General features: G+C 46.8%; 9 protein-coding genes across 9 annotated transcripts; 4 read left to right on the top strand and 5 right to left on the bottom strand.

The window, feature by feature from the left end:
• Window positions 1-59: 59 nt before the first annotated feature.
• Window positions 60-1,853, top strand: N7537_002483 (SGNH/GDSL hydrolase family protein; the record flags this gene model as incomplete). Its single annotated transcript, XM_056893541.1, has 10 exons — window positions 60-261; window positions 339-345; window positions 395-431; window positions 492-544; window positions 594-718; window positions 840-927; window positions 983-1,076; window positions 1,138-1,197; window positions 1,257-1,493; window positions 1,554-1,853. 10 exons carry the CDS (start codon window positions 60-62, stop codon window positions 1,851-1,853), a joined length of 1,203 nt encoding a protein of 400 aa, XP_056758536.1.
• A 491-nt stretch (window positions 1,854-2,344) lies between these two features.
• On the bottom strand, window positions 2,345-5,527 carry N7537_002482 (fungal specific transcription factor domain-containing protein; the record flags this gene model as incomplete). Its single annotated transcript, XM_056893540.1, has 3 exons — window positions 2,345-3,728; window positions 3,778-4,493; window positions 5,453-5,527. The coding sequence occupies 3 exons, from the start codon at window positions 5,525-5,527 to the stop codon at window positions 2,345-2,347; spliced, it is 2,175 nt and encodes a 724-aa protein (XP_056758535.1).
• A 2,859-nt stretch (window positions 5,528-8,386) lies between these two features.
• Window positions 8,387-9,754, top strand: N7537_002481 (uncharacterized protein; the record flags this gene model as incomplete). Its single annotated transcript, XM_056893539.1, has 3 exons — window positions 8,387-8,436; window positions 8,489-9,149; window positions 9,443-9,754. 3 exons carry the CDS (start codon window positions 8,387-8,389, stop codon window positions 9,752-9,754), a joined length of 1,023 nt encoding a protein of 340 aa, XP_056758534.1.
• A 648-nt stretch (window positions 9,755-10,402) lies between these two features.
• On the top strand, window positions 10,403-11,278 carry N7537_002480 (TMEM53 family protein; the record flags this gene model as incomplete). Its single annotated transcript, XM_056893538.1, has 1 exon — window positions 10,403-11,278. The coding sequence occupies one exon, from the start codon at window positions 10,403-10,405 to the stop codon at window positions 11,276-11,278; it is 876 nt and encodes a 291-aa protein (XP_056758533.1).
• A 341-nt stretch (window positions 11,279-11,619) lies between these two features.
• N7537_002479 (uncharacterized protein) lies at window positions 11,620-12,630 on the bottom strand (the record flags this gene model as incomplete). Its single annotated transcript, XM_056893537.1, has 2 exons — window positions 11,620-12,216; window positions 12,275-12,630. 2 exons carry the CDS (start codon window positions 12,628-12,630, stop codon window positions 11,682-11,684), a joined length of 891 nt encoding a protein of 296 aa, XP_056758532.1. The 3' UTR covers window positions 11,620-11,681.
• Window positions 12,631-13,598: 968 nt separating this feature from the next.
• Window positions 13,599-14,768, bottom strand: N7537_002478 (uncharacterized protein; the record flags this gene model as incomplete). The annotated part of the gene is made up of 1 exon (XM_056893536.1): window positions 13,599-14,768. The coding sequence occupies one exon, from the start codon at window positions 14,766-14,768 to the stop codon at window positions 13,599-13,601; it is 1,170 nt and encodes a 389-aa protein (XP_056758531.1).
• A 363-nt stretch (window positions 14,769-15,131) lies between these two features.
• Window positions 15,132-20,207, top strand: N7537_002477 (ankyrin repeat domain-containing protein; the record flags this gene model as incomplete). Its single annotated transcript, XM_056893535.1, has 3 exons — window positions 15,132-15,354; window positions 15,406-17,879; window positions 18,345-20,207. 3 exons carry the CDS (start codon window positions 15,132-15,134, stop codon window positions 20,205-20,207), a joined length of 4,560 nt encoding a protein of 1,519 aa, XP_056758530.1.
• A 534-nt stretch (window positions 20,208-20,741) lies between these two features.
• On the bottom strand, window positions 20,742-21,194 carry N7537_002476 (amidohydrolase family protein; the record flags this gene model as incomplete). Its single annotated transcript, XM_056893534.1, has 1 exon — window positions 20,742-21,194. One exon carries the CDS (start codon window positions 21,192-21,194, stop codon window positions 20,742-20,744), a length of 453 nt encoding a protein of 150 aa, XP_056758529.1.
• Window positions 21,195-23,541: 2,347 nt separating this feature from the next.
• Window positions 23,542-24,777, bottom strand: N7537_002475 (uncharacterized protein; the record flags this gene model as incomplete). Its single annotated transcript, XM_056893533.1, has 1 exon — window positions 23,542-24,777. The coding sequence occupies one exon, from the start codon at window positions 24,775-24,777 to the stop codon at window positions 23,542-23,544; it is 1,236 nt and encodes a 411-aa protein (XP_056758528.1).
• Window positions 24,778-25,037: the final 260 nt, after the last annotated feature.

Below are 25,037 nucleotides of genomic sequence, written 5' to 3'. Positions count from 1 at the left end.
TAGGAGTGTAACAGGAGAAGAACCGCAATCTGCGTAGGAACAACTCCGTCACTTCCAAAATGCGGCTTGGACAAACATTTACGACCCTTCTTTCATGGGCCTTGGTTGTTTCGGCCACCATTCTTGAGAACGGTCAAGTGAGAGAGAATGCATACCCAGGGCAGTTACAACCGGTGACTCTGGACGATTCGTGGAGGAACTATCCCGCGGATGCTCCGGAGATATCTTACAAAGGTCGTTGGGATAGCCAGCACATATCTTGTATGTTTCCCCATATCCCGCTCCTCTTCCCCGGATTCTGGGTTTAACCTTAATACTAACCTTGGATCGATACTCAGGGTGGTCGTATGTATCACTCTCTCTATTATTTTATCGGGTTTACTAATTAACTTAGTGCACCGGGAATCAAAGTCGAGTTCTCTGGGGAAAAGGTATATCTTGTCCATTCCGATCAACCGTAAAAATGGGTCTACGTATTAACATCATTGTAGCTTGCTGTCCACTTCGGCCCAAGCACCAACACAGGTGTCCTGGTAGCCTACCGGTATGTATCATCTCCCCCTCTATGTATTCATCGCCCTAAACGTTAGCAGGATCGGTTCTCTTGACTGGCAATTCTCTAATATCACCGCCTCATCAACGTATCAATTTGTTGGTCCAGAGTCAGAGCTCAAAGATGGCGATGAACCCGTCGGCAAAAATACGTTTGAGATGAGAGGTATGTGTTCCATCAAACCTGTCGCAAGATCTATATACTAACTACACTGCAGTGACAAATTGGGGCATTGGATAAGTCTCTCCCTGCCGTTCAATCTGTCCGTTACTTACCGTCCACACAGTTCAAATCGCTGGTGTAGCTGTCGCGAATGACGCTGTCCTCACTAAGCCCCCAACCTTCGAGAAGAGAGTTGAGATCATCGGCGGCTCGTGAGTCTTCCCACCTTCCGCCACCTACTCTTCCTTGCAACTAATCGTCCCCAAGGCTTGCATCTGGACAATTCGCCACCTATGAGACACTCTCCTCGTGGTCCTTCCTCTTCGCCAACGGCTTGGGCAATGTTGAATATGGCATCACAGTCAGTGCTCTCCCAACCCAGATTATTCCTGAATTCGAGTTATACTAACACAGTCTCACAGGCCTATCCTGGCGTGTGTCTCGCCGATGAGCAATGTTACAACGGCGGCTCTCGCGGCGTAGTATGTCATCAGTCCCGTATCTCCACCAGAACCTCACCACCAACTAACAACACCACTAGGGATGGTACTGGCACCGTGCCTCAGACCCCGGCTCTCGCGCCCATTCGATCTATGACCGCAACCCCGAGAAGTGGGACGTAAAAGCAGAGCAACCGGCCGATCTTGTGATCATCCAAATGGGCGGTAACGATCACCGTCACCCCAACGAAATCCCCGGCAGGGATTACTACCATGCCTACGTCGACTTGGTAGAGGATATCCACTCTAACTGGCCTAATGCGATTATCCTCCTCATGGTATGTCTTATTCTATTTAGGACTTTGACTGTAAATATTGCTCTAACTGACTCTCAACAGTCCCAATGGGGAGGTTTCACCAAAGAAGGAAAGAAGTACGTCGGTAGCACTTACTACCAGGAAGAGACCCGGGAAGTCAATGAGCATTTCAAGGACCGTGGTTTCGTCTACTATTTCCCCACCGAGGGTTTGCTGCAACATAACGATATCAACCCCAAGAACCATCTGACGGATGTGGGTCATGTCAAGATTGCGAGTCACTTGTTGCAGTGGGTTAAGTTGATTCTCAGGTGGAATCTTGAGCCCACCGGTGAAGTCTCCGTCGGAACTACTTACTGGAACGATCAGCAGGAATACTGATTGCTCTTTCTGGGATTGAAGTTGGGGCTGGGTAATGATTTGGCCTTTGTACATTTATTTCTTTGATTACTTGGCACAGTGTGGATAAACTCCAGGATCACATATAGAACATATATACCGCCTTGTATGGCATTGTATTTTTTGCGCAGTTTTACGCTTGCTACGCAAAGCAGGCAGAAAATTCATAGATGGTAGTGGACGCACTCTTGTCACCCTCTACAAAGTAAGAAAGTGATTAACAGAAGTGAATGCAGATCATGATTTACCTACTTGATTAGATTTTCGCTCAAGTCATGTATCCAAGCGAGGTGTCAGCATCATTGTTCACAATTCCTTCACCATAATCATGCTCGCCACCGGTCTTCATCTCTCCCTGGCAACACATTGGCACTGATGGCACGAGATGTCGCAGCGGGCCATGAATTAATTCCGAGTCCCCTTGCCGGTATTCTCACTGTTCAAGTGTCTGTTGGCAAATATATCCACTTGAATCAGAATCTATGTTTTTCGCTGATCGGATTTTCCACTCCGTCCATAGAAGGAAAGAAATAGCGAATAAACTCCTCGGTAATCGGGTCATAAGGGAAATTTACATAGTCTTCAGTGTGCTCTTGGGTACTCGTCGCGGGTAAAATCACAGACGCCAAAGAACCTGTGCGGTCCGCGTCATTGCTAAAATGATCCGCAGTATGACTTTCATGAGAGAGACCATTGTAAGGCAAGCCTTGCGCACCGTCAAGTCCTCCAGCAAGCTGTGGAGGTGGCGCAGGGTCAATAGGATTACCAGACAGCTCATTACTCTGCTTACTTGGCTGTGGTATGTCGCTGTCGTCATATCCCATGCTAGACACCAGTCGACGAACTGCACTTTCACAAAGTTGCCATGCACGATGTGACGCGATGCAATGCGTGGACATCATGTAAAGCCACCGGACAGATTTCTTCGCTGACTGAACCAGACTGCTCCCTCGGTCTGGCATGTGCACACAATGAAACGAGAGCTCCAAAATTATCACTGTTGCTGTCTGCATGAGATAGTGAAGGAAACACCACCATGGACAAAACCGATATATATGGGTAGTATTAGGCTCGTCGGGCAACAAATCGAGCATGTTAATAGCCGATTCCAGGGTCATGACAGCCATGTCGTGGCTAAACCCCCGGTCGTCGAAGCTCCTCCGTGGTCTATCGGCCTGATGTGGGGTGTGTCGGCAGAGACACGGCCGACCTAGGATGATGCGTGTGCTATGGTAGTGGAATGCCAAGTTTGTTTTCGCCCAGTAGGTTTTCTCATTTTCGTCGTTTATAGAAGTGAAGTCCAGCCCGGGTGGAAGAGTCGATAACCATGCATCGACGGTTGTCTTCAGCCGACTGATGCCGCCCTTAATATTGTCCCATGATACCGTCGCACTCTCCGCTGAATAAATGTGGTCTAGGATTTCTTGGTTCACAACTGTGAGATCACAGTAGTACAAGAAATAAAGACTGGGAGTGACTGGCAAGCTATGAAGCCACGAGCGCCCAGCGAATGCATCTTCAGTCTGCCGACGGTCGGGATAGCGAATATACGGACTAGTCATGGCCATGTCCACACGTCTTTGTCTGATATCGAAGTTCTCAAGAAATAGTGTAGCTGGTGGCTGGGACAAATGATGTTCGTCGAAGGGAAGGGGCAATTGTGTGGTATACATATTGGTCGAAATGGAGGTTGCCCGACCAGTCATTGAGCATAGTGTGTGTTCGACCGTGTAAAGACACCACCAAATTCGGCAGATTATCTCTTTCGATACGCCTGACATTTTCTGGCAACTGCTCTTCAGGTTGATGCCAAGCGAAGTAGCGGACCGAATAGCTAGAGCCGAGATTCTCCACGCCCTACATTTATCAGATTCATTCAGTAAGGAAATGGGCTGGATGAACTCACCTATTGATCTGGTTTGTAGATAGCATGTGAAATGCAATCAATCCCTCTATTTGCACTTGCTGAAGATCGGGATGTTCAAATAGGCTATCGCCGCCCATACTCAGCATTCTAGCTCGTGTTAAGTAGAAGAGATGTTCTTTGATATCCCTCCGCTGTGCCGCATCGCTGGTATATAAGTATTCCGTGGCAATGGCGAAGATCATGTTCAATATTGCCATCCACTTATCACCCGCATAAGATATATCATCGAAGAAGTCCCTGTATTGGGTGGAGAACAGACCCTTGTTGATTATAGGGAAATGCGGGTGAACAGCGAGCAGGTAAGTTTCAAACAAATGATCTGCCACTTGTCGAGGAGGCACCCAATACATTTGTACCGGTCCGGGTGCATCAACACCAAGATCATCAACATGGTAGCTGATCGTGGATGGAGAAACTTTATCCCCGGTGTGGTCTTTGGATGTGGCCTTTGGTGGTTGACTGTGGTTTCGCTGTTCTGCCTCTTCCTGCACGCGGCCCATCCATGTAATCTCTGAGCTCTTGCCCATATACCCAGTAGCCCGGGACCTTTCTGTTAAATTAATGTCTTCCTCGACTCGGTCTACCGCTTCCAATGATCCGATGGAAGAAGGTGAACTAGATCGCTTAGGCGATTCAGTCGGATCATGAGACGTATCAGGTGTTCCATTTGACAGATCGCTTGAGTTGGAGTTGTACTAGTCAAATTATTAGCCAAGGCATACCTTTGGTATGATGAACTCCTCACCTTCTGAAGTAGATCTTGAATGCGCTTGGCAGATTGGCCGTCGACCACATTTCCTATCTCTTTCAACAAAGCCTCGTAATCCTGTAGTTTTCTATGAAGACTTTGAATTTCCCTGGTAGTAGGTTAAGCTCATGTTTCAATTAATTGCATGTAAAAAACAGTACTGATATATTGGTTATTAAGATAGATGAGGTATTTGGGTTGTCTTACTTTGTGGTTTTCTCCCGCGATTTCAGCGGATAAATGCATGGAGTGTTTGTTGCTTCGCATAGCCTACAACTTGGAGTCTTGCCGTTGCATTTTATTTTTCGCTGGCGACATGATTCGCATGCCCGTGAGACTCGTTTGTTGGATGGCGGTAGGACGGTGGACCGTTGCCGGGGGATTGCGACTTTCATGGCAAAGTTTTCGCCCCTATAGAATGAAGTCGAAAGTATGAGGATATCAGGTATTTCGAAGGACGTCTTTATCTTCGGTCAAGAAATGATGTCACGTTCCCTTACTCCACGCTCCAGCTTTCTGCAATGACATCATAAAGTTGGATCCGCCGAATGTTCCACTGATCAACTATACTAATGAACAAATATTTCAACCTTAGATGACAACAATTAAATAATAGCCCACACGGAAAACAAGAAGAGTAATTCCAGTGAAGTGTGGCATTTATATGAGCCTACGGCATTGTATAACCACATTTGGATATCATGAGTTTCAAGGAAAAGAGGTTTCACACAAGTTTCAGGTTACCACCGCAACCTGCTACATGATTGTATTTTGCACTGCTGTTTATGTTGTGGGCCTTCTCTGGGTGTTTGGTTCTTCGTTCCTGAAACTGCAGGAAGAAGTCTTGAATCAATGGAGATATTGTTCGATCTCCCTTGGCATCAGATCGGTCGTCGTGGGAAACACCTTGCTACGTTGGGATCTATCACTTTGGCGAGGATGATAGAAAGAAAGCCGCCACAATTCACCAGGAGTAGCCATAGCGTGGAACTCGTTAAATATTTGCGGCGTGGGCTTTGCCTAGGCATTCGGTGTCATTTGTCAATGGGCTTTACTGAAAATAAAAGAAACAATATGAAGGCATGAAGGCAGTATGTCGCAAAAGATGAAAATGAGCATACTCTAGAGAGTAATCCAGATACGGTCAAGGTTTCTGGCGATCTAGCTCGATCTAATCCCACCCACCCCCATTCTTCCTTTTTCTCTGTAGTATTTCATCCGCTTTAGTCAAGTTTCCCAAATTTGTAGTACCAAAACTCTTGCAAATCGACTTCAATTCTATCTGAGACGATGAAGCCTTTTTGTCGTATCTTGCGAATGGTGCCTAATACTTTCTCCTGTACATGAATCTCAAAAACGTGGATTCCGGCCATTCGGAGAGGAAATAACAAGAGAACTGCCGGAATACATGTATCCGAGAGAAGAATTTGAGACAGATCCAAAATTGAGGCGATATTTTTGTCGACTTCACTCTGGTTTAGCTGAGGGATTGCCCGTGCCGACCAGCATGAATAAAAAGTAAAATTGCTGCAATGGTATAAAAGAAGAGCTTGGTGAACGATGACAGCCAATTTGGTAAAAGAATCTGCCGACAACCTTCCCAAATGGCTTTCTTCTGGCCAGTTGAGAAGTCTCTCTTTGATCACGAGCCCTTCTAGGGCAAGAACGTCCATTCTGGGGTCAAAGGATCTCGATTTTTGAGGTACGCTCTCAATTTTGTCAAAAAGCCTAAAAGTTTTAGCGGCATCCACCAATAAGTTTAGTAAATTTGACTTGCCTTTTAGCAAATGTAGAAGTCTGTATCATGAGCATGAGAATTTTGTTCATAGGATCTGGCCAACTTTCTCGGGTCAAGCTCCACTGCCATTTGGCTGGAAGAAGGGTAGTATTGTCGCCATAAAGTATGGATCTGTTGGCCGCAAGGATCCAAAAAGCATCGATCAAGCGCTTCGTGTGCAACATAAGCGGGTTTGTAGGTTCTAATAGGAGCAGCATTTTCGATGTACCGACAACCATGTGATTTGCGAATGAGTTGCCAGAATTTTCAGCCATCAGCTGTGAGAATGATTAGTGGGAATTCACAATCTTTTGAATGTAATCATACTTCGAAAAGACCATGGAGAAATGTGCTCCAAAACATGTCATCTCTAAAGACTGGGTTTGCCGTCGAGATTGCTGAATACAGATCTTGTATTGATCTACCGCAAGCCCGGAATGCAATTTGTTGAGGAGACTCAAGCTCGCCAAATGATCTTACAGAGCCTTTCCTACCGGCATCCAAAGCTCCGATTGCGATAGCAATGTAGAAAAGGAGAGGGTGTTTGCCATTGATAGTGACCATGTCTGCATTTATGGCAGCGAAGTCTTTGGTAAAGTTGCATCGCTGAAGGAAGGATGCGAAATGATCCAGGTATATGGCATCATCATGCTTCCGCACTTGCATGGGAATCGTAGAAGACAACATTTGTCCCGAAACATGGACGAATTTGACTCGTGTCTGCTCTAGCCGCTGTGACGTACATATTTTCTTTGTCCGGACGCATTTTTCGCAGGGGTGGCCCCCATCACACTGTTTATCGTGTAAGCTTAACTTATCTAATTGAAACAAAGTGCTTGTTGCTCAAACCTTCACGCGTCGGTTCGCGCAAGGCTGACAGGGCGTTATGTTTTTGCGCTTGTCCAGAGGCCCGATAGCACGTCTAATGATTTCGCTTGGTCGTACACATAGCTCCTCTGTCATGATTCAAATTATTAAAGTACCTAACTGTTTAATAATAGCTTAAAAACTCTGGTTCGGACTTGGTGACCCTTAGAAGAGAATTCGATCATCGAAGAAGGGAATGGAGGACAGCTTGAAGCTCTCACTGGGAGCACGGCAGCGGCAATCGCTAGGGAGAGTAGTTGAAGGAAGTACATGATTCGAGTGTGAAATCTGACGATTGATGAAAGCTGCAGACTCTTAGAAAGGGAGAAGGCACTACGTATGAGGGCATATCTCTGGGGCTGTCGGCTACTTTATACTTCCACGAAGGACACATAGGCATGCGTGTGAGAACCGTTCTCCAAGAATCGAGCTCGCACCTGTTCTGAGGCGCGCTCAATAGATACTGCTTTAGGAAACCAAGACTTAGGCAACAACCTAGTGGTAAGTACTACGATATGGCTAGAGTCATGACTTGCTAACTAAAACCCGACCCTATATGTGCGTTCAATTATTTCCTGATTTAGTTCGTTGCCGGTGGAGACGCAACCTCTTTGGTTTGACTAACGAGGATCAACAGCAGCGATTGGTAAAAAATCTAAAATGTATAGGAGATTTGTAACAAACTATATGATTGGTTTCCCAAATGATAAATTTTAACTGCTGGAACCACTGTCCGACTTTCCCGAAGTGGAGCCTTTTATGGGGCTAATACTTAGTGTATGAATTAAGGAGGCACTTGGCCGTTCTGGGAGGAACCTGCGCTCGAATACTTCCTAAAAAGGCTAAGTGGCTGTACATCCAGAAGGCGCTTGACCGTTTTGGGAAGTATATCTGGTCTCGCCAGGCCAACTCACAATCACACCAAAGAGCCAATCACAACATGCTATACTTGTTCTAGACATCTGGAGCTCATGGCATTAATAGAAAGGAGAAAAATGTCACTGCCTAAGAACCGACGTGTTAAACCCCCAAACCCGTACCCCGGTATGGCTCGTGCACCGAGGGCCACGAACTAAAGACTTATAAAAATTGCCCGAGGCATTCAACGGGTTGGTGAATGAGGAAAAAGAAAGTTTCTATCCCACTAAGAGAGGTCGCACCAAAATATCATTATCTTCGTATGACCTAAGCCCAGCATGAGCTCGCAGTCAGTTGTCTATGAAAAAGATGTTAGAAGCGAAGAGCGGTACATGCCTCACACCGACTTGAACGTTGACATTGTCTGACCGATATTTTAGACCGTCTCAGCGCACAAGAGCCAAAATCCAAACAGCCTTTCAGATCGCTCGCCCTGCACCAAAATTTTCGCTTCGTCTTGCTCCGAAGAAGCTCCTTCAAATCCAGCAAGCCACTCAAAATCACCGACCAGTACCAGTACTGGAAATCTGGCAACCGCTATTTCGGAAGCCAAAATTGAGTCGTGACTTTCATCAAAGAATCAAGTTAAGGACGGGTGATATTTATGTGACTATCGATGAATCGTACATTACCACTTCGACCGGGCCACCGAAGGACCTTTGCAATGCGGAGCGGTATGGCGATGGTGCCACCTCACAGAAGAATATTGTGGCAGCAATGTGCCATAGCGGTGAGACGACGTCAACTATTTATTTCCGTGACACACAATGCAGCTGGCAAGCCAGCGTAGGCACAGGTCCCGCTAAATCTTACCGATTTATTATCAAAGACAAAAACAGCGACATTTCCAACCCAGGCAGAATGATTCTGCAGTGGGAAAAACAGAGGAAAGGAAATGTATCAGCCACTTCGTTAGATGCAGAGCAATTTGTCCTGTTGTTTATTGATCGAGAGGCGCGGCGAAAGAGCCGCATAGCTACCATGACACCAGACGGGTTTGAAATCATCGTCCGCAAGTCCTCTATCCTTAAGCACTTGCAGGTATGTTTTGATTTAATGAAGCCTGTCGTATCTACAAGGGTACAAGACCCTCATGAAGCCTTGGAAGTGTGGTTATATACACAAACACTTACATTGGGGGCATGGGTCGCCTACCAGGAAGGATGGCTCAATCAAAGCCGACAAAATTATCTATAATCTTCCAAATGATTTCCCAGCCATCGGCAGAGACTTTTCCATGACAAGCGGGATCAAAATTATCCCTACCGTTTTCTCAAAATGTCAGTTCCGATCTCTATACACTTATATTTAGTGGGACTTGAGCTAATGAATAGAAAGCGATCGCAACTTTCATATCGCCCGCCATTGTCACCAAGGTCGGCTACTCCCAGCCAGTTTTGCTAGCTGGCAATCCCGAGGATACCATCGCTGCCGGGTCAAGTGGGCTTGAAGATGCCTTCTCAGGCTCTGCGCTTCTTAGTGCGCGACGCTCCTATTTTGATGTTCTGCACAGAAGTTGGATCATGAGAATTGCACTGTTTGGTCTGACATTTCTGTGTGCTCTCATTCCGAAGCTAGGCAAATTTCCGCGTCCGGGTGAGGATGGTGGGAAGGACGACCGAGGCAAATTTGTTCGCATGCCATAGTCGGTTTGAATGGGCTGGGCTTGGCTGTTTAGATTTCGGTGTGGGTTCGGGGATTTGTGTCCTTCGGCTTCTCCTGGGTGGAGACAAGTGTTATGCATAAATGGGACCTAAATTCTTTTTTTAAAAAAGAAAAGATCAGTTACAGTAAGAGTTAACTACTCTGGCAGTATGTATTGATAAACCTGAAGTCGACTCTAATAAGATATCTCTACGAACATGTATGTATTCAAGATTAAATCAAATCTCTCCTATTCTTTCTCATTATTTTATGCATCGGGCATAAATCATGTGAATTCGCCCAATCAGGCAATTGCCGAGGTATCCAAAGATCTCATTCGCCAAGACCTTTGTATTCTGAGTATTCTTCCCAACGACTCCACATGCCATGCAAAGATTGGTGCTGGAGATCAGACAGATCCCAACCGTTGTTGTTCGACCAATGTTTTATCTCCTACATTAGGATAATTTCCATATTAGGCGCTATGTCACAGAAGGAGATTTTCTTTTCTTTTTTTTTTAAGAACGATAGCATATAACAAGAAGACCAAGCCAACAAAACGTTTCAACAGCCTGCCACACTCTTGAATAAGCTAGATCAAGCTATCCCTTTGCGCAGGTCTCAATAACTCCGCAACCTATACCTTCACAATGGCTCCACAACCTATTCCATTCCCAGGCTTCACCCCGATATCTGATCGGGTATACCTTCGCAATGGCCATGAAAAAGCCAAAGAATCTCTAGCCGACGAGCCAACTACAATCATAATTTCCGGCTGGGGCGACGGTATGCCGAAACACGTTACCAAATACTCCGACGGCTACCATGAGCTCTACCCATCCGCGCGGATCATCGTTATCCTATCGCGTACCTTCCAGGCCACCCACCAATCCGAGGAAGCCAGAATCGCAGCCATGATGCCGGTCGTTGACACCGTCTTCCCGACGCCAACCGGCAGCGGGAACGAAAAGGAGCGCCTTCTTGTGCATGCCATGTCCAATACAGGCGCCATCTTCGCTGCCGCCACCATTGTCGCGTACCAGCAACGCCATGGCACAGACAAGCCATTCCCACACCAGCTCATGGTGTTGGATTCCACACCGGGAAGTCTGGTCTTCACCTCTCAGGTTACCCGGTGGTCGCGTGCCATGGCGGTCGGTACCGCCAAGTTCTTCCCTTGGCCCTTTGTTATTACACAGGGTATGTGGTATATGTTCCTATGGGCGAGTTACCTGTGGCAACTCCTCAGTGGCTCTGAGGCTTCGGGTGTGTGGGCGGACCGGATCATAAATGATAAGTCCTGTGTCACGACCGATTCCAGGAGAGTCTACCTGTACTCCAAGGAAGATGAGATTATTGGTTACAAGGACTTGGAGGAGAATGTTGCTCATGCTAAGACTTTGGGCTACTCGGTTGATCTTGAGATATTCGAAGGCTCGCCGCATGTGGGACACATGAGACTTCATCCTGAACAGTATTGGAGCAAAGTTGCCAGCTCTTGGAAGCAGGCCATCGCGGAGAAATAAGGTGCTGCGGGGACGGGATATATTGTATTGTGTGCATTTTTATCTACAGCTTAGACTATTTTTAATAATTATATAGAGCCATTTCATTAGTTCCATGATATCACTCGCCAGTTTGCAGACTAAGGCCAATCTCCAGGTTAGCCGAGGCACTAGTCCAGGGATTTGCGGGGTGTCGATCGAACCTGCTGTATCGGTACATGACTTGGTCTTACGTTACAGTTTTTCTCTCAATCGCAACCCAGACTCAATTTACAAAAGGAACCGGTAAGATATTCATAGATACCAATTCATCAAATTCGTAAGTTAACAACTCAGCTCAGCACCTATCAATCTGGTTCTTCCAAAAAATGTAAAACGAGTATACAAAGACAGCAATTCATCGACTCCATTCTGGAGATGCAACCTAGTCACGATCATCAGGGTGGAAAACCAATGCTCGCACTTCAATACTCTCTCGTCCCGCTTCATTCTCCGTTTCCGGGTTAACAAAGGCAGTGTGAGGCACTCGACGAGCTCTTCCATCAACCTTAGAATCAAAGCATTTGATAAGAGTCACCAAGTCCGGAGTCTGGCCATAGCGGTAATACCACTTGATATTAGGATCCGGCTTGACGCCATATGTCTCACCCTGGCGGTCCGGGTAAATGAGCCCGATAGGTACAAGGTCACTATCTGGGACTGAGTGTGCATCCGCCACAGCCAATGGGTCCTTCAGGATGGTCTTGATCGGACGCCAGACATTGATAATCTGGTATCGGCCCTTGAGAAGCTCGGGTGCCTCGTCTGGGAGATGGTGGGAGACTCTGCTCTTGGACGCGGTGTAGGATTGATCGATGTGTACGCGCTGGACAGGTCCACGGAGCCGGGTACGGATGGGTCCGTCGGTTTGGCCACGGCGGATGGTGTGGTCGAAGATGAAGATGCGGGAGGCACCCGTGCTGTCAAGGTCGTTGTTAGTTTCATTCGAAAGGATTTTGAAGTTTCGGGATTTCGTACGCGTCTTTTAGCAGTTGTTCTGTTTCTGGGTAGTATTCGGCCTTGATCTTCTCGTCGTCTAGAAAGTCCTTCTCTTGGCTTTCGTGGTAGTAGAGCTGGAACCCATGGCTGTCTAGCTTGTAGTCAAGCTCATGGCCGCTGATGTCATGGACGGTGGTCTCGAGAGGAGCGGCTGGTCGATCGTAGGTTTCTGGTTTGCTGGTATATGTTGGTTCCGGGGGAGAGCCATCCTCGTTCTCTTTAAAGAAGTTCAGAGTAGTCCGAACATGGTGAGGCTTTTCGGAAACCGGGACTCCAGGCTTTTCTGAGATCAGAGGACCTTGAGAGGCGGGAAGTTGAACAGCTGCAGAAGCCATGATGAGTTATTTGTATGCTTAGTTAAATATTATTCCCAAATAATAGTTAGAGTTGGCGATAATGAAGGATCCTTTATATAGTATCGCTGCTGTTGCGGGGGTGAGTTTTATTTGTCAGAATACAGCACGCAATATTGGCATGACATAGAGAAATGCTGATAAATGCACAGTTATATCCGGCGAATACAAGAATTAAGCCCACTGGTAAGGAAGAAGTACAACATGTGATGGATTCACATTATTAATGGACGATGTCGTGCAGATGCCATTTTGTAGTGTCGTATTCCCCGGAAGATCATTCGACGATCGAGATGACGCAACTCTATGTTAAATGTACGAAAAACAACATTACTTTCCTATATTTAGCTGAGGGATTGTCATCTTGTAATCCATTGTGTTTCTTTATGAGTAGACACATGCAGGATGTAGATGTAAGATGAAGAATGGTTGTGAGCCCTGATAGCTGTAAGGCTACGTAGGCGGCGGACACAGAGAAGAACCAAACCGGATAATTTACTCTCAACATTAACCTTGGACTATCATCAAATATCCCACTTGCCCTTAAGGCCTTTCAACGTTAAAACCCCATCCTGGTCGGTATAATGGAATACCACGGTGGCGCAGAGAAACGCTGCCTAGTTCTTCCTCGGGCGAATTGTGCCAACTGCCAACTGCAAGTTTACTGGTCGGTTTGCAGATACCTCGATATAACGATCGAGACCTCACTGAGCCATTCTCAATAGTCGCGCACATTAACACGCTCGCTGATGACAGGAACATGATTTGAGCAGTCACTAGAACCCTTAGTTGATTTCTCCAAACTTTCTAGAGACGGCAACATTGACAACAAGTACTGCAACTCTTAACTTACTAAATAGCTGTGGCTAATACTAATAGATAGTTTTGATATCATTTCTAGCATATAATATTCCCACAATCGCAGTACACAATCGCAAGACACTGCACTGTCAAAAGTTAATCGATTCGGCAGTGAAAGTGCTACCGTTATAGATGTTCTTCCCAGCTGTGAAAGTGCCACTGAAAGTTTGATGCGTTGGTGACGGGCCAGATTGTTCTTCGCCGGATCTATCCTCCGTCCGTCTTAGTGACCCCCTCCATATCTTTAGGATACCCTTTGCACAGGCTGCTGCTGTAGCTGCAGCATAGATCTGCCAATCTTTGCCCTTATGGCTATCGGCATAGTCGCACACCCCTTTAACCACAATAGTCGGTATCGTGTCCCATAGTCCAGCCCCTTCCATTTCGAAGCCGATCACACCTTCCTGTTTGGCAATAAGGTCGCGGTGGAACGCAGATTTGATGACCTGATCGCCTGAAGCTAGTCCTCCAAAATGTATTGCGGGACAGTAAGATGATGCGCTGTAACCTTTTATATTCATCGTCTGTATTCGAGCTCGAGGTACCACTCTGCTTGAATCGCACCCAAGGTCGGCACAGGATGAGTTTAAGGCTTCAGCACAGACATCATCTTGGGGGTGTGTGCATTGGGCACAAACTGTACACGTCGTTGAGACTGCATGTTTATGGCTGTAGCCCGCTTCAAAGAGTTTGTCTTTGCTAGTACCGGGATATTCTAAAAGTGTAAGGTCCGCTCGCATACAATTCTTGACACCGGTCTGAGCAGCTTGCCCTTGGAGTTTCGATAAGAACCCACTAATCTCCGGGCTTGGTCTGCCGAGATTGTCCAGCAGCAAGTTCTTGCGAATATAGGTGTGCGGGTATAGCCTGCCAAAATCATATGGGACAATATGTGTGCTTATAATAACATCTCCTAGGATGATCTCTTGTTTGCCACACCCGGAGAAAGGCACACCACCGCATATTCCAACCAGGAATCCCACTCGGATGTATGGAAAACTAGACCGCAGACTGGCCGCCACGCTGGACGCTGATGCCTTGCCCATACGAGGCATGTGGACTAGCACCACAGGGTGTTGATGGATTCGACCAAAAGTATAACTATTAGTGTCACCGGGGCCCTTCTTATACTGTTCTTCCTGTTCCCAAATATCATCGAACATCGCGATCATCGCATCAGCCTCGAGGCGCAGAGCGCAAAAAATTGCAATCTCAAAAGCATGGAGATCCCGAGGTCTGGTGTATTCATCAGTCAACATGGCTAAGTGTGTTGGTCCGAAAGGGCGCACGATTCTATGGTTTTATGATCGTGGCAAAGGAAAACAAAAATCGCACTGGCGAAGTGAGTATAATGGGGGATTGAAAGATAGAAATGTCAATTAGAATGATGGAAATCACCTTCTGTATGTTATCTTCATTTACGCTCATCTTACTACTCGACCCAACCCCCAGTTGGGCCTCAACTACCCCGCATGCGGCTGAACTTCCCTGCCATCACGATCTCACTTTGCAACTTATACGCAACTTATATCAGAGACTGAATTTCCAGCTGTAACAATTCCCAACTTTGAAGCATATATGTTCGATTTTCCACGACGTGAAATCACGTCGAGGTCCCAAGCATGGAAAGAGCACAGAATTTCGCTGGTAGCTTCAAGACCAAGGCCCACCAAATGAATGGCAACATATTTTACGGCCCTGTTTCCTTCCCAGCAACCGACAAGAGGGATGAAACCCACACAGCATCCGCACAAAATGACTCAATGTCGGAGTCTCCTATACATGTTCATGATAAGATCGATGGGATATCTGGTTCTGGCCAGAGTGAAATTCTAAACTGGGAGGGTAGGTGGCTCGAGCTTTACCCTTTGATACCTATGATCTGACGCGGAGAAGAATGTCTCCAATCACTTGAATTCGATGAATCAAACGACAGGGAACGAGACATAGAAACACAGTCAGCAGGTACTTGTGAATGGCTGATGAAATCACCGGAGTACTTGCGCTGGGTCGATGAACATGGCTTACTCCTAATCAGAGGCAAACCTGGGTGCGGGAAATCTACACTTCTGAAGTTTGTACTAGGCCAACAAACGGAAGCTGCTGCCCCTTTAGGCTCTATCGTGTTATCCTTTTTCTTCTATACCAGCGGCACGGAACTTCAGAGGAGCATATTGGGCTTCTTCCGATCTCTTCTGCTTCAATTGCTTGACCAGGATGAGTATTCACGACCGAAATTTATGAAACTTTGCCGCAAATATTGCAAGCCAAGGGAAAGGTTGCAGTTAAAATGGCAACAAGTTGAGCTTGAAACTCATTTCCAGAAGCTTGTAGTTGACTGTTCTGCCCGGCGAAAGATATTGATATTTGTCGACGCGCTTGACGAGTGCAGCGACAAGGATCGGGATCGTCTTATCAGTTTCATTCATGGTCTACGTGGTCAAATTGAGTCGAGACTGAATAGACCGGGGATTTGCGTCACCTGCCGTCCATATCCGGATGGCCAAATCAAGGCAGACTTTCAGGTCCGACTTGAAGAGGAGAACCAGAATGATATTGAAAGTTTCGTGGAACAGAAATTACGCCTATCCGATGAATCGGTGACGGATATAGAAGAGCTAAAGCGTACTCTACTGAGCAAAGCTGGTGGCTTATTTCTCTGGCTTGTCTTGATCATTCAACAGATACACCATATGAGTGGCAAGGGGCTGAGTCTGAGAAGAATAAAATCGGAGCTCCTCGGATGCCCACAAGAGCTAGATAGGCTGTACGAAGGTCTCCTAGGAGATATCCAAGACGACGAGTTACTGGAAGCTTGCACATTGTTTCAATGGGTTTGTTTTGCGATCCGGTCACTATCCCTTGATGAACTCAGAATTGCAATGACAGTACACTTGAGTGGATCAAAAGGGTCGTTAAGAGAGTATGAAGACGGCGATAATCCTCAGTTAATACCAAACGAAGCCAAGATGAGGAAGCGGATGATTCACTTGAGCCGAGGTCTTGTCGACATAGGAAGTACTAAGCTAGGTAATGGCAAAGCCATTGTTGGCTTTCACCATGACACAATCAGAGAATTCATGCTGAGGAAAGGGCTAAGCTATCTGAACGGACGGCTGCATAAGCCTCAAAGCCTCACGCAGATTGCTAGTGTGCGGCTGGCAAACACATGTCTCCAATATTTGTCAACAGAGGAGATTTGTCTTGCTTGCCAAGAGAGCGATATTTTGTCAAGAGAAAGATTTCAATTTCTAGGTTATGCAGCGACATATTGGGTCTCACATGCTGTTATAGCGGACAGAGGGGACCTAGGGGAAGAGATTGCATGGCCAACGGAAACCATACTTGGTGTGTGGATCAATGCATGCAAGAGTTTGGAGAATAGCTCAAGCAAAACCGCCACCGAAGGGACGTCTTTGATGCATATCGCAGCTGAGTTTGGCCTTCAAAAGTTAGCGAAAAGGATTTTGTGCACAAAGGAGCAAAGGATTTCAGGTATTTCAAGCGACAGAAAGCTGAGAATGGGCGATACTTCCAAGTCGGCGGCAAAGGACTCGACAATGAAGATGGCGAGGAAAGGCGGGCAGGTAAAGGTCAACACGATGCCAGCCAGAACTCGAAAACTGCACCCGAACACAAGGGAAGGAGCCGGATCATGGAGGAAGCCGGACGAAAGTTCGAAGGAGGCAAGGGAAAGGACTATGGGCTTCGATAAGGTAGGAGTTGGCAGAGGGGGCACGCGTGAGGTAGTTAAGATGGGGTTGAAGACGGTGGAAGAAAAAGGAAGTGAATTTTTAGTGAATGCCCAAAACAAGAGAGGTGATTCCCCACTACATTTGGCTGCAGAACATGGCTCCCTTGAAATGGTGATATTTCTCTACCAGTGGGGAAGTAGGACGACAAAGTCCAACTGTGATGGGTGCACACCACTTTACAGAGCATCTCACAATGGACATCTTGAAGTCGTCGAGTTTTTGTACAAGCATGGAGCGGACGTTCATACGGCCACAGAGGATGGCTGGACCCCATTATGTGCGGCTTCGGATTCTGGCCATCTCGAAATTGTCAAATTTTTGTACGAGCATGGAGCAGATGCCGATATCCATACGGCGACAAAGAGTGGCTGGACTCCATTATCTGCGGCTTCGGATTCTGGCTATCTCGAAATAGTCAAGTTTCTATACGATCATGGAGCAGATGCCGATATCCATACGGCGACAAAGAGTGGCTGGACTCCATTATGTGCGGCTTCGGATTCCGGCCATCTCGAAATTGTCAAGTTTCTATACGATCATGGAGCTGACATTTATATGCCCACGAAGGACGGCTGGACTCCATTATCTACAGCTTCAAATTCCGGCCATCTCCAAGTAGTCCGGTTTCTATACGATCATGGAGCTGACATTTATATGCCCACGAATGACGGCTGGACTCCATTATCTATAGCTTCAAATTCCGGCCATCTCGAAATAGTCAAGTTTCTATACGATCATGGAGCAGATGCTGATATCCATACGGCGATAAAGAGTGGCTGTACTCCATTATTTGCGGCTTCATATTCGGACCATCTCGAAGTAGTCAAGTTTCTATACGATCATGGAGCAGATGCTGATATCCATACGGTGACAAAGAGTGGCTGGACTCCATTATCTGCAGCTTCAAATTCCGGCCATCTCCAAGTAGTCCAGTTTCTATACGATCATGGAGCTGACATTTATATGCCCACGAAGGACGGCTGGACTCCATTATCTACGGCTTCAAATTCCGGCCATCTCTAAGTAGTCAAGTTTCTATACGATCATGGAGCAGATACTGATATCCATACGGCGACAAAGAGTGGCTGGACTCCATTATCTGCAGCTTCAAATTCCGGCTATCTCCAAGTAGTCCAGTTTCTATACGATCATAGAGCAGATGCCGATATCCATAAGGCGACAAAGAGTGGCTGGACTCCATTATCTGCAGCTTCAAATTCCGGCTATCTCGAAATAGTCCAGTTTCTATATGAGCATGGAGCAGATGCCGACATTCATACGGCGACAGAGAGTGGCTGGACCCCATTATCTGCGGCTTCAAATTCCGGCCATCTCCAAGTAGTCAAGTTTCTATACGATCATGGAGCAGATGCTGATATCCATACGGCGACAGAGAGTGGCTGGACTCCATTATCTGCAGCTTCAAATTCCGGCCATCTCGAAATAGTCCAGTTTCTATATGAGCATGGAGCAGATGCCGACATTCATACGGCGACAGAGAGTGGCTGGACTCCATTATCTGCAGCTTCAAATTCCGGCTATCTCGAAATAGTCCAGTTTCTATATGAGCATGGAGCAGATGCCGACATTCATACGGCGACAGAGAGTGGCTGGACTCCATTATCTGCAGCTTCAAATTCCGGCTATCTCCAAGTAGTCCAGTTTCTATACGATCATAGAGCAGATGCCGATATCCATAAGGCGACAAAGAGTGGCTGGACCCCATTATGTGCGACTTCGGATTCTGGCTATCTCGAAATTGTCAAATTTTTGTACGAGCATGGAGCAGACGTTCATACGGCCACAGAGGATGGCTGGACTCCATTATGTGCGGCTTCGGATTCCGGCCATCTCGAAATTGTCAAGTTTCTATACGATCATGGAGCAGATGCCGATATCCATACAGCGACAGAGAGTGGCTGGACCCCATTATCTGCCGCTTCAAAGTCCGGTCATCTCCAAGTAGTCCAGTTTCTATATGAGCATGGAGCAAATGCCGACATTCATACGGCGACAGAGAGTGGCCGGACTCCATTATCTGCAGCTTCAAATTCCGGCTATCTCCAAGTAGTCCAGTTTCTATACGATCATGGAGCAGATGCCGATATCCATACGGCGACAAAGAGTGGCTGGACCCCATTATGTGCGGCTTCGGATTCTGGCCATCTCGAAATTGTCAAATTTTTGTACAAGCATGGAGCAGACGTTCATACGGCCACAGAGGATGGCTGGACTCCATTATGTGCGGCTTCGGATTCCGGCCATCTCGAAATTGTCAAGTTTCTATACGATCATGGAGCAGATGCCGATATCCATACGGCGACAAAGAGTGGCTGGACTCCATTATCTGCGGCTTCGGATTCCGGCCATCTCGAAATTGTCAAGTTTCTGTGCGAGCATGGAGCTCGTGTTGAAGCTTCAGATACATGTGGACGGACGTCGCTTTTCTTTGCCTCTGCCAGAAGTCATATGGAAGTTGTGCAACAACTTCTATCCTGCGGGGCTGTGGTCAATGTAAAGGACCAGTATGGTTCTACTCCGCTTTTCGCGGCTGTAAGAAACGGGCATGAGACGGCTGTTATGTGTTTGCTCGCCCTTCAGGGCGCCTGCGTGCAGTTTGAAGACGGCTTTGGTCACACTTTGCTCTGGTGGGCCAGAAAAAGCGGGAATACTAAAGTCACTGAGGCCATCATTCAATTTACTGAAATAAGAGGCATCAAAGTCTGCGAGAGTGACTTGGCTGTGGAGGCCAGCTCGATGGTGACAGGTGGTTCTACCACGTGGTGCGATATATGCACTCGATTTCTTTCTATTGGGAGCGCCTACCACGAATGTTCCATCTGTCTGGCTAACGACTTCGTTGTCTGTCTGGAGTGTTTTGAGATGGGCGCGCGGTGTCTGGATGGTTCCCACGAGTTGGTTTGGAAAGGACCTGTTGAATGACTGTACAGGCTTGTTTGCTAGATTTCAGGGCATAAAGTCCCTGCTTTCCCATAGATTGAATATCAAGATTTCTTCCTCCGCTTTCTCCCCGGTAGTAGCCTCATCAGAGGTGGCCACCTCTATCTAGAGCATGTCGTCGCCGACAACTATTCCACTATCCGGAAAATCATAGACCTGATGAAGGGCCAATTCCTGAATAAAACGACAGATCTTAAGGTACTACGATATATATAAAAATAGAATAGCCTCACTAAATCACTTCCGAAGTAAAAGTGATTAATATTGTATAAAGTCTGAGTACTTGAAGATGAGACATAGATCTTCTAAATTCGTAGACTTTATACAAAAATATAAGGATGTGTAGATACATACACTGTTTCCCGAAAATATGTGAAGCTTTTGAGGACCTCAAGGAATCCTCTTCGCTTTCATAGATAGTAAAGTTCCGGAGTCCACATCTGGAACGATGATGAATCCCACCCAAAACGTGTGTCATACAACAAAGCAGTTTGAAGATTTTCCAATACACAACCCTCAAGCCTGCGAATGCTTCAATTCCTGCCCAGCGATCCATACCGTTTGAATAGATTTTGTTGCCGTGATATTCTCAACCGGGTTGCCTCCAATCAAAACTAGATCAGCTCGATAACCAGGCTGGATAAATCCGCAGTCACATACGCCAAAATATTTCGCTGCCACACTTGTCGCAGGCCGAAGAGCTTCTGTTGTTGACATCCCACAGCGAACAAGGAGCTCCAGCTCCTCATAAAGACTGATGCCGTATGATACCTTCGCCGGTACACCCGGTACACTATTGGCATCTGTCCCAGCCAGGATAGACACGCCTGCGCGGTGAAGTGCGACCACGGTTTTACAAGCACTTTCAAAGTCCAAACACTTTGATAGGGCCGTGACATTCATCATCACCAACATCAGTATGCTGATGCGGTTGTCTTTCACCATTTGGTAGACTTCTGCATCACTCATAATCCCATCAAAGGGAGCATGTGTGATGACGTCTGCGCCAACGATTTAAGCCATCTGTGTGACGATGAGATTGATGGCTTGAACGACGACAAGCTTCTGATTCAGATAGGCATTCGAAACAAGAGCATTGATTGTTTCTTAATCTGGCCCAGGTACATCGGCGACGACTTTGATATACTCTGCCCCTTCTGCAACCCAGTTACCAACGAACTTTTTGGCTTCGGAAGCGTTGGCAACTATTGCCTCCTGAAGCATTGTCGGAATTTTGCTATGAGCGCTTCCAGGAGAAGTTGCAGGAAGACCGCAACCGAGAATATCAGTGACACCCTTCTCTTCCCGGAGTGAGTCAAGAAGCTCGATTGGCCAAGTCGCCATATCAAATACAGTTGTGACGCCGTACTCAGCCAGTTGACTGAGGTCTCCCGGCCCTGTCAAATGAATATGAGAGTCGATCAGCCCTGGCAGCAAAATGCCTCCTTGGGCGTATGGAAATCATATCAAGGCTTCCAATAAATTCCCCATTTATGATGACAGTGCTGGCTGGGCGAATCTTGTGCCCATCAAACACTCTGACATTGGTGATGGAGGTGATGTGGGCAGCATGTGCCATACAGACAGACGTTGGTGAGACCTGTGATGGCGGTCGAATGTATTGCTATCGACATAGTGGAAGTAAGGATGGTAGAAGGCAGGTATTGAGGATGAATTTGCGAAGGGAGAGTTGTAGTTTTTATTGCTGATATTCCACACGGAAGATAAAACAATTTGTGAGCACTACCGGATCTATTCAACCCACGGCAAGTCCATATGCCTCAAAAGCTAACTTACTATGAAGTCGGTGTTCGGTGTCTCAACAATCCGTGATACCAAAAAAAAAAAAAGACCGAACTAGCCATTCATTGTCGGGTTAACCAGTAACTCTATTCGCAAGACTGCGGGCCATAGGAGCGTATCACGGCGCATCATAACTCCGCTCGCCGGTCCATATTTGACGGAGTTGACGAATTATGCAAACACAATGGGCATGTCCTTTTCACCCATGGAGAGTGAGAAACGAGTCGTACGTAGCTCGGGCGGGCCAAGGACACATCGCCGAAACTCGTGGCGGCACTGGGCGCTCTTCTCCGCGGACATCTTGTCATCCGCGGGCCAAGCATTCCCCAGCCGTGAATATGGGAACAGCCCGCTTAATGATTATGATGTCGGTATACACTATAAAAAGGAAACCCTCTATAAAGTCACCAAATGTCTCATATCAATCCACAGAACATTTATCATACGCAATGACTACTACGCAGAAGACCAAGTCTCGGTTATTCCCCCCAGATCTCAATTTCGTCAAACCTTTGCCAGTCGAGGCACACCCTAGGTATAAACCATTCGATGTCAAATTCGACCCAAGGCAGTTTGTTCTGCCGAAAGTTATGCTAAGAGGAAGGGACGGAAGCAGATGCTTGTCGATTCCTTTGTTGACCGCGACACACCGATCCCTTTACGAGATGAGGTTCACGCATATGTCGACATCTTTCGACCAGTCACTTCTGATGAAACCAAAGTCCCTGTCATGATCTTCCGGAGCACTGAAGCCTCAGGAAGCCGAGGATGAGAATGTTAACCAACATTACGTACACACGGGAGGGAAATATGACTCGTGTCTTGTACTTCCGGTGGTTGACAGAAGTAGAGCCTGAGTCCAGATATTGCCCTCGGGCTTTCCAAAGTCAGGAGGCTTCGGGCTTATGCGAAGCGGGATATTCAAAATAAACCCGTGATTGTCATTGGTTTGTATTTACTCCTGGTTTTTACCCAATATTGAGCAACCAATAAAATCAATCAGGGCAAAGCATGAAGCCGAAATTGTTTACATATGGCTTGGCTTGATTGATTCAGTGACTCTTCCTTGTAAAACGCCCTCACACATCACGTCGCACTATGCCTATGATACTTCTCAGTTCGCAAGTCGGCAGAAAGACCTTTAATACAGTATACTCCAGCGGTGTAGCGGCTTGTGGTTGATGCTGTTGTTGTATTCGACGTTAGGTGGAACACAAGCGAAGCCTGTGTCCCTGTATCCTCCCAAGGGGTATATGGACGTGCCAAGTCATGGAGTTATGTACATATTGTGCAGCCATAGAAGGGATTTTTCACGGTGTTTGACTTCTGTCCCGATTCATTTGTTAACGCACAAGCATTATTCTTACAGCATATACGTAAGACAAATTACAGAATTCCAGTATCTCACAGAGTCTCTGGCTTGAGAATTGGCATCCAGAAGATCAATGCGAGATGTAGCCGACGAGATCTGATCATGATTCGGTGTGATGAAAAATTATCTTTCATACATCGGCTAGTGCATGCCACTTTTAGCCTTATTCAATAAGTTACTCTGTGGTGGCCTTTCCCAGTGAAAACAGTACTGTCCCTTCTCCATCGCAGTGCGTCTAAACCGCGGGCCTGTTGTCCAAATTGGCTCTCCATCCGAATTTTTGCCCAGCTCGAAAGGTATATTGTAGTCGGACGCAGTTGGTAGGTCGGGCCAGGTAAGCTGGTTGCGCGCATTGAGATATCGCTCCAAGCCCCCGTCTGATTTCCGCGTGGCTAGCCAGTCATTCAAAAAGTTGCGGAATTTCGATACGTCAGAGTCCAGCTCCCGATTACGAGTCCACACCGAGATACTCTGTACCATATCGATGTTTAGATTCCAGTGAGGGATGCTCGTAAATCGTGTATCTTTCGTGATGAGCTCGTAGAGTGTGAATACAACACCAGTTACGTCATCTCGACCGTCCAGCAAACGGTTTCTTCCGCATGCCGCCCAATCGAAGTCAAATAAAAGGATCTTGTTTGTATCACGATCGATAAGCAGATTGCGGGGTGCAATGTCTTGATGCATAATTCCCAGTTCCAGGTTTAGGAAGTCCACGAGTTCGGTAAGCTGTTGCAACCACTCAAATCGAAAAGGCACATTCGTATTGTCGAGAGTTCCACCCGGAATGTATTTCGTTGTGAATCCAATCACCCGAGATTCCACGTCTTCGAGAACAACACGATCAAACGGCACTATATTGGGATGTGGCGGCAGATCTTTGAGAAGGTTGAGTTCATCCCAGGCCATCTTTAGTCTTTGAGGCTTGTCCAAAGGGTTGAATTTAAAGGCAACCTTCTGCGGAATCCCGGATTCGTCTTCGTATGATGAGAGATCAACACCTGGTCCAAGCCGATCGAGCTCATGAAGTTTAGAGTACTGGATTGTTCGGCAATCGGCGAGCGATTCAGCAACGGAGAAGGGAATATATGCAACAAATGGAGTATCGTCTTCTTCCGGATCGGTCGAGACTCCAGCAAGGAGTCCATCGTCGTCAACTGTAACTGCGCGAACCTCTGGCGACAGGTAATCCGCGAATTGCGCCAGGATTGGGACCTCTACATCCTCGTCTGGGGGAAATAGCTTGGCGGTCCCTTTGACCTTAACCATACACAGTCGATCCCAATCCCAGACATTGCAATGAGCTTCGGTCAAGGGGTTCTCTCTCGGGCCAAAGTAGCCTTGGCCTTCGGAGTAAAATCTGTCTTGGAATTTCATTACAGTGAATGAATACTGAAAAGGGTGTTCTGTATAATCTTGCTTCGGCAATGTAAGCGAGCGACTGATCTTGGCGTTGTTGGTTTACCGTGCGGGTCAGCCTGGAGGTGACCTAGTGCGTGTATATAAGACGTTCTCACCGCTGCTTGGCGCGATCAAGCTTATATTTATCTTCATAATTCGTAGCGCCTCCTTTCAAGTAGATATCATCCCAGCATATCTGACAGAGGAATGAGGTAAGGGGGTAATAAATGTATATT

This window comes from Penicillium hordei, assembly GCF_028827395.1.
Source record: "Penicillium hordei strain IBT 12815 chromosome Unknown utg000001l_segment0_segment0, whole genome shotgun sequence".
NCBI classification, from domain to species: Eukaryota; Fungi; Ascomycota; class Eurotiomycetes; order Eurotiales; family Aspergillaceae; genus Penicillium; species Penicillium hordei.
This window is presented reverse-complemented; position numbering and strand designations above follow the sequence as displayed.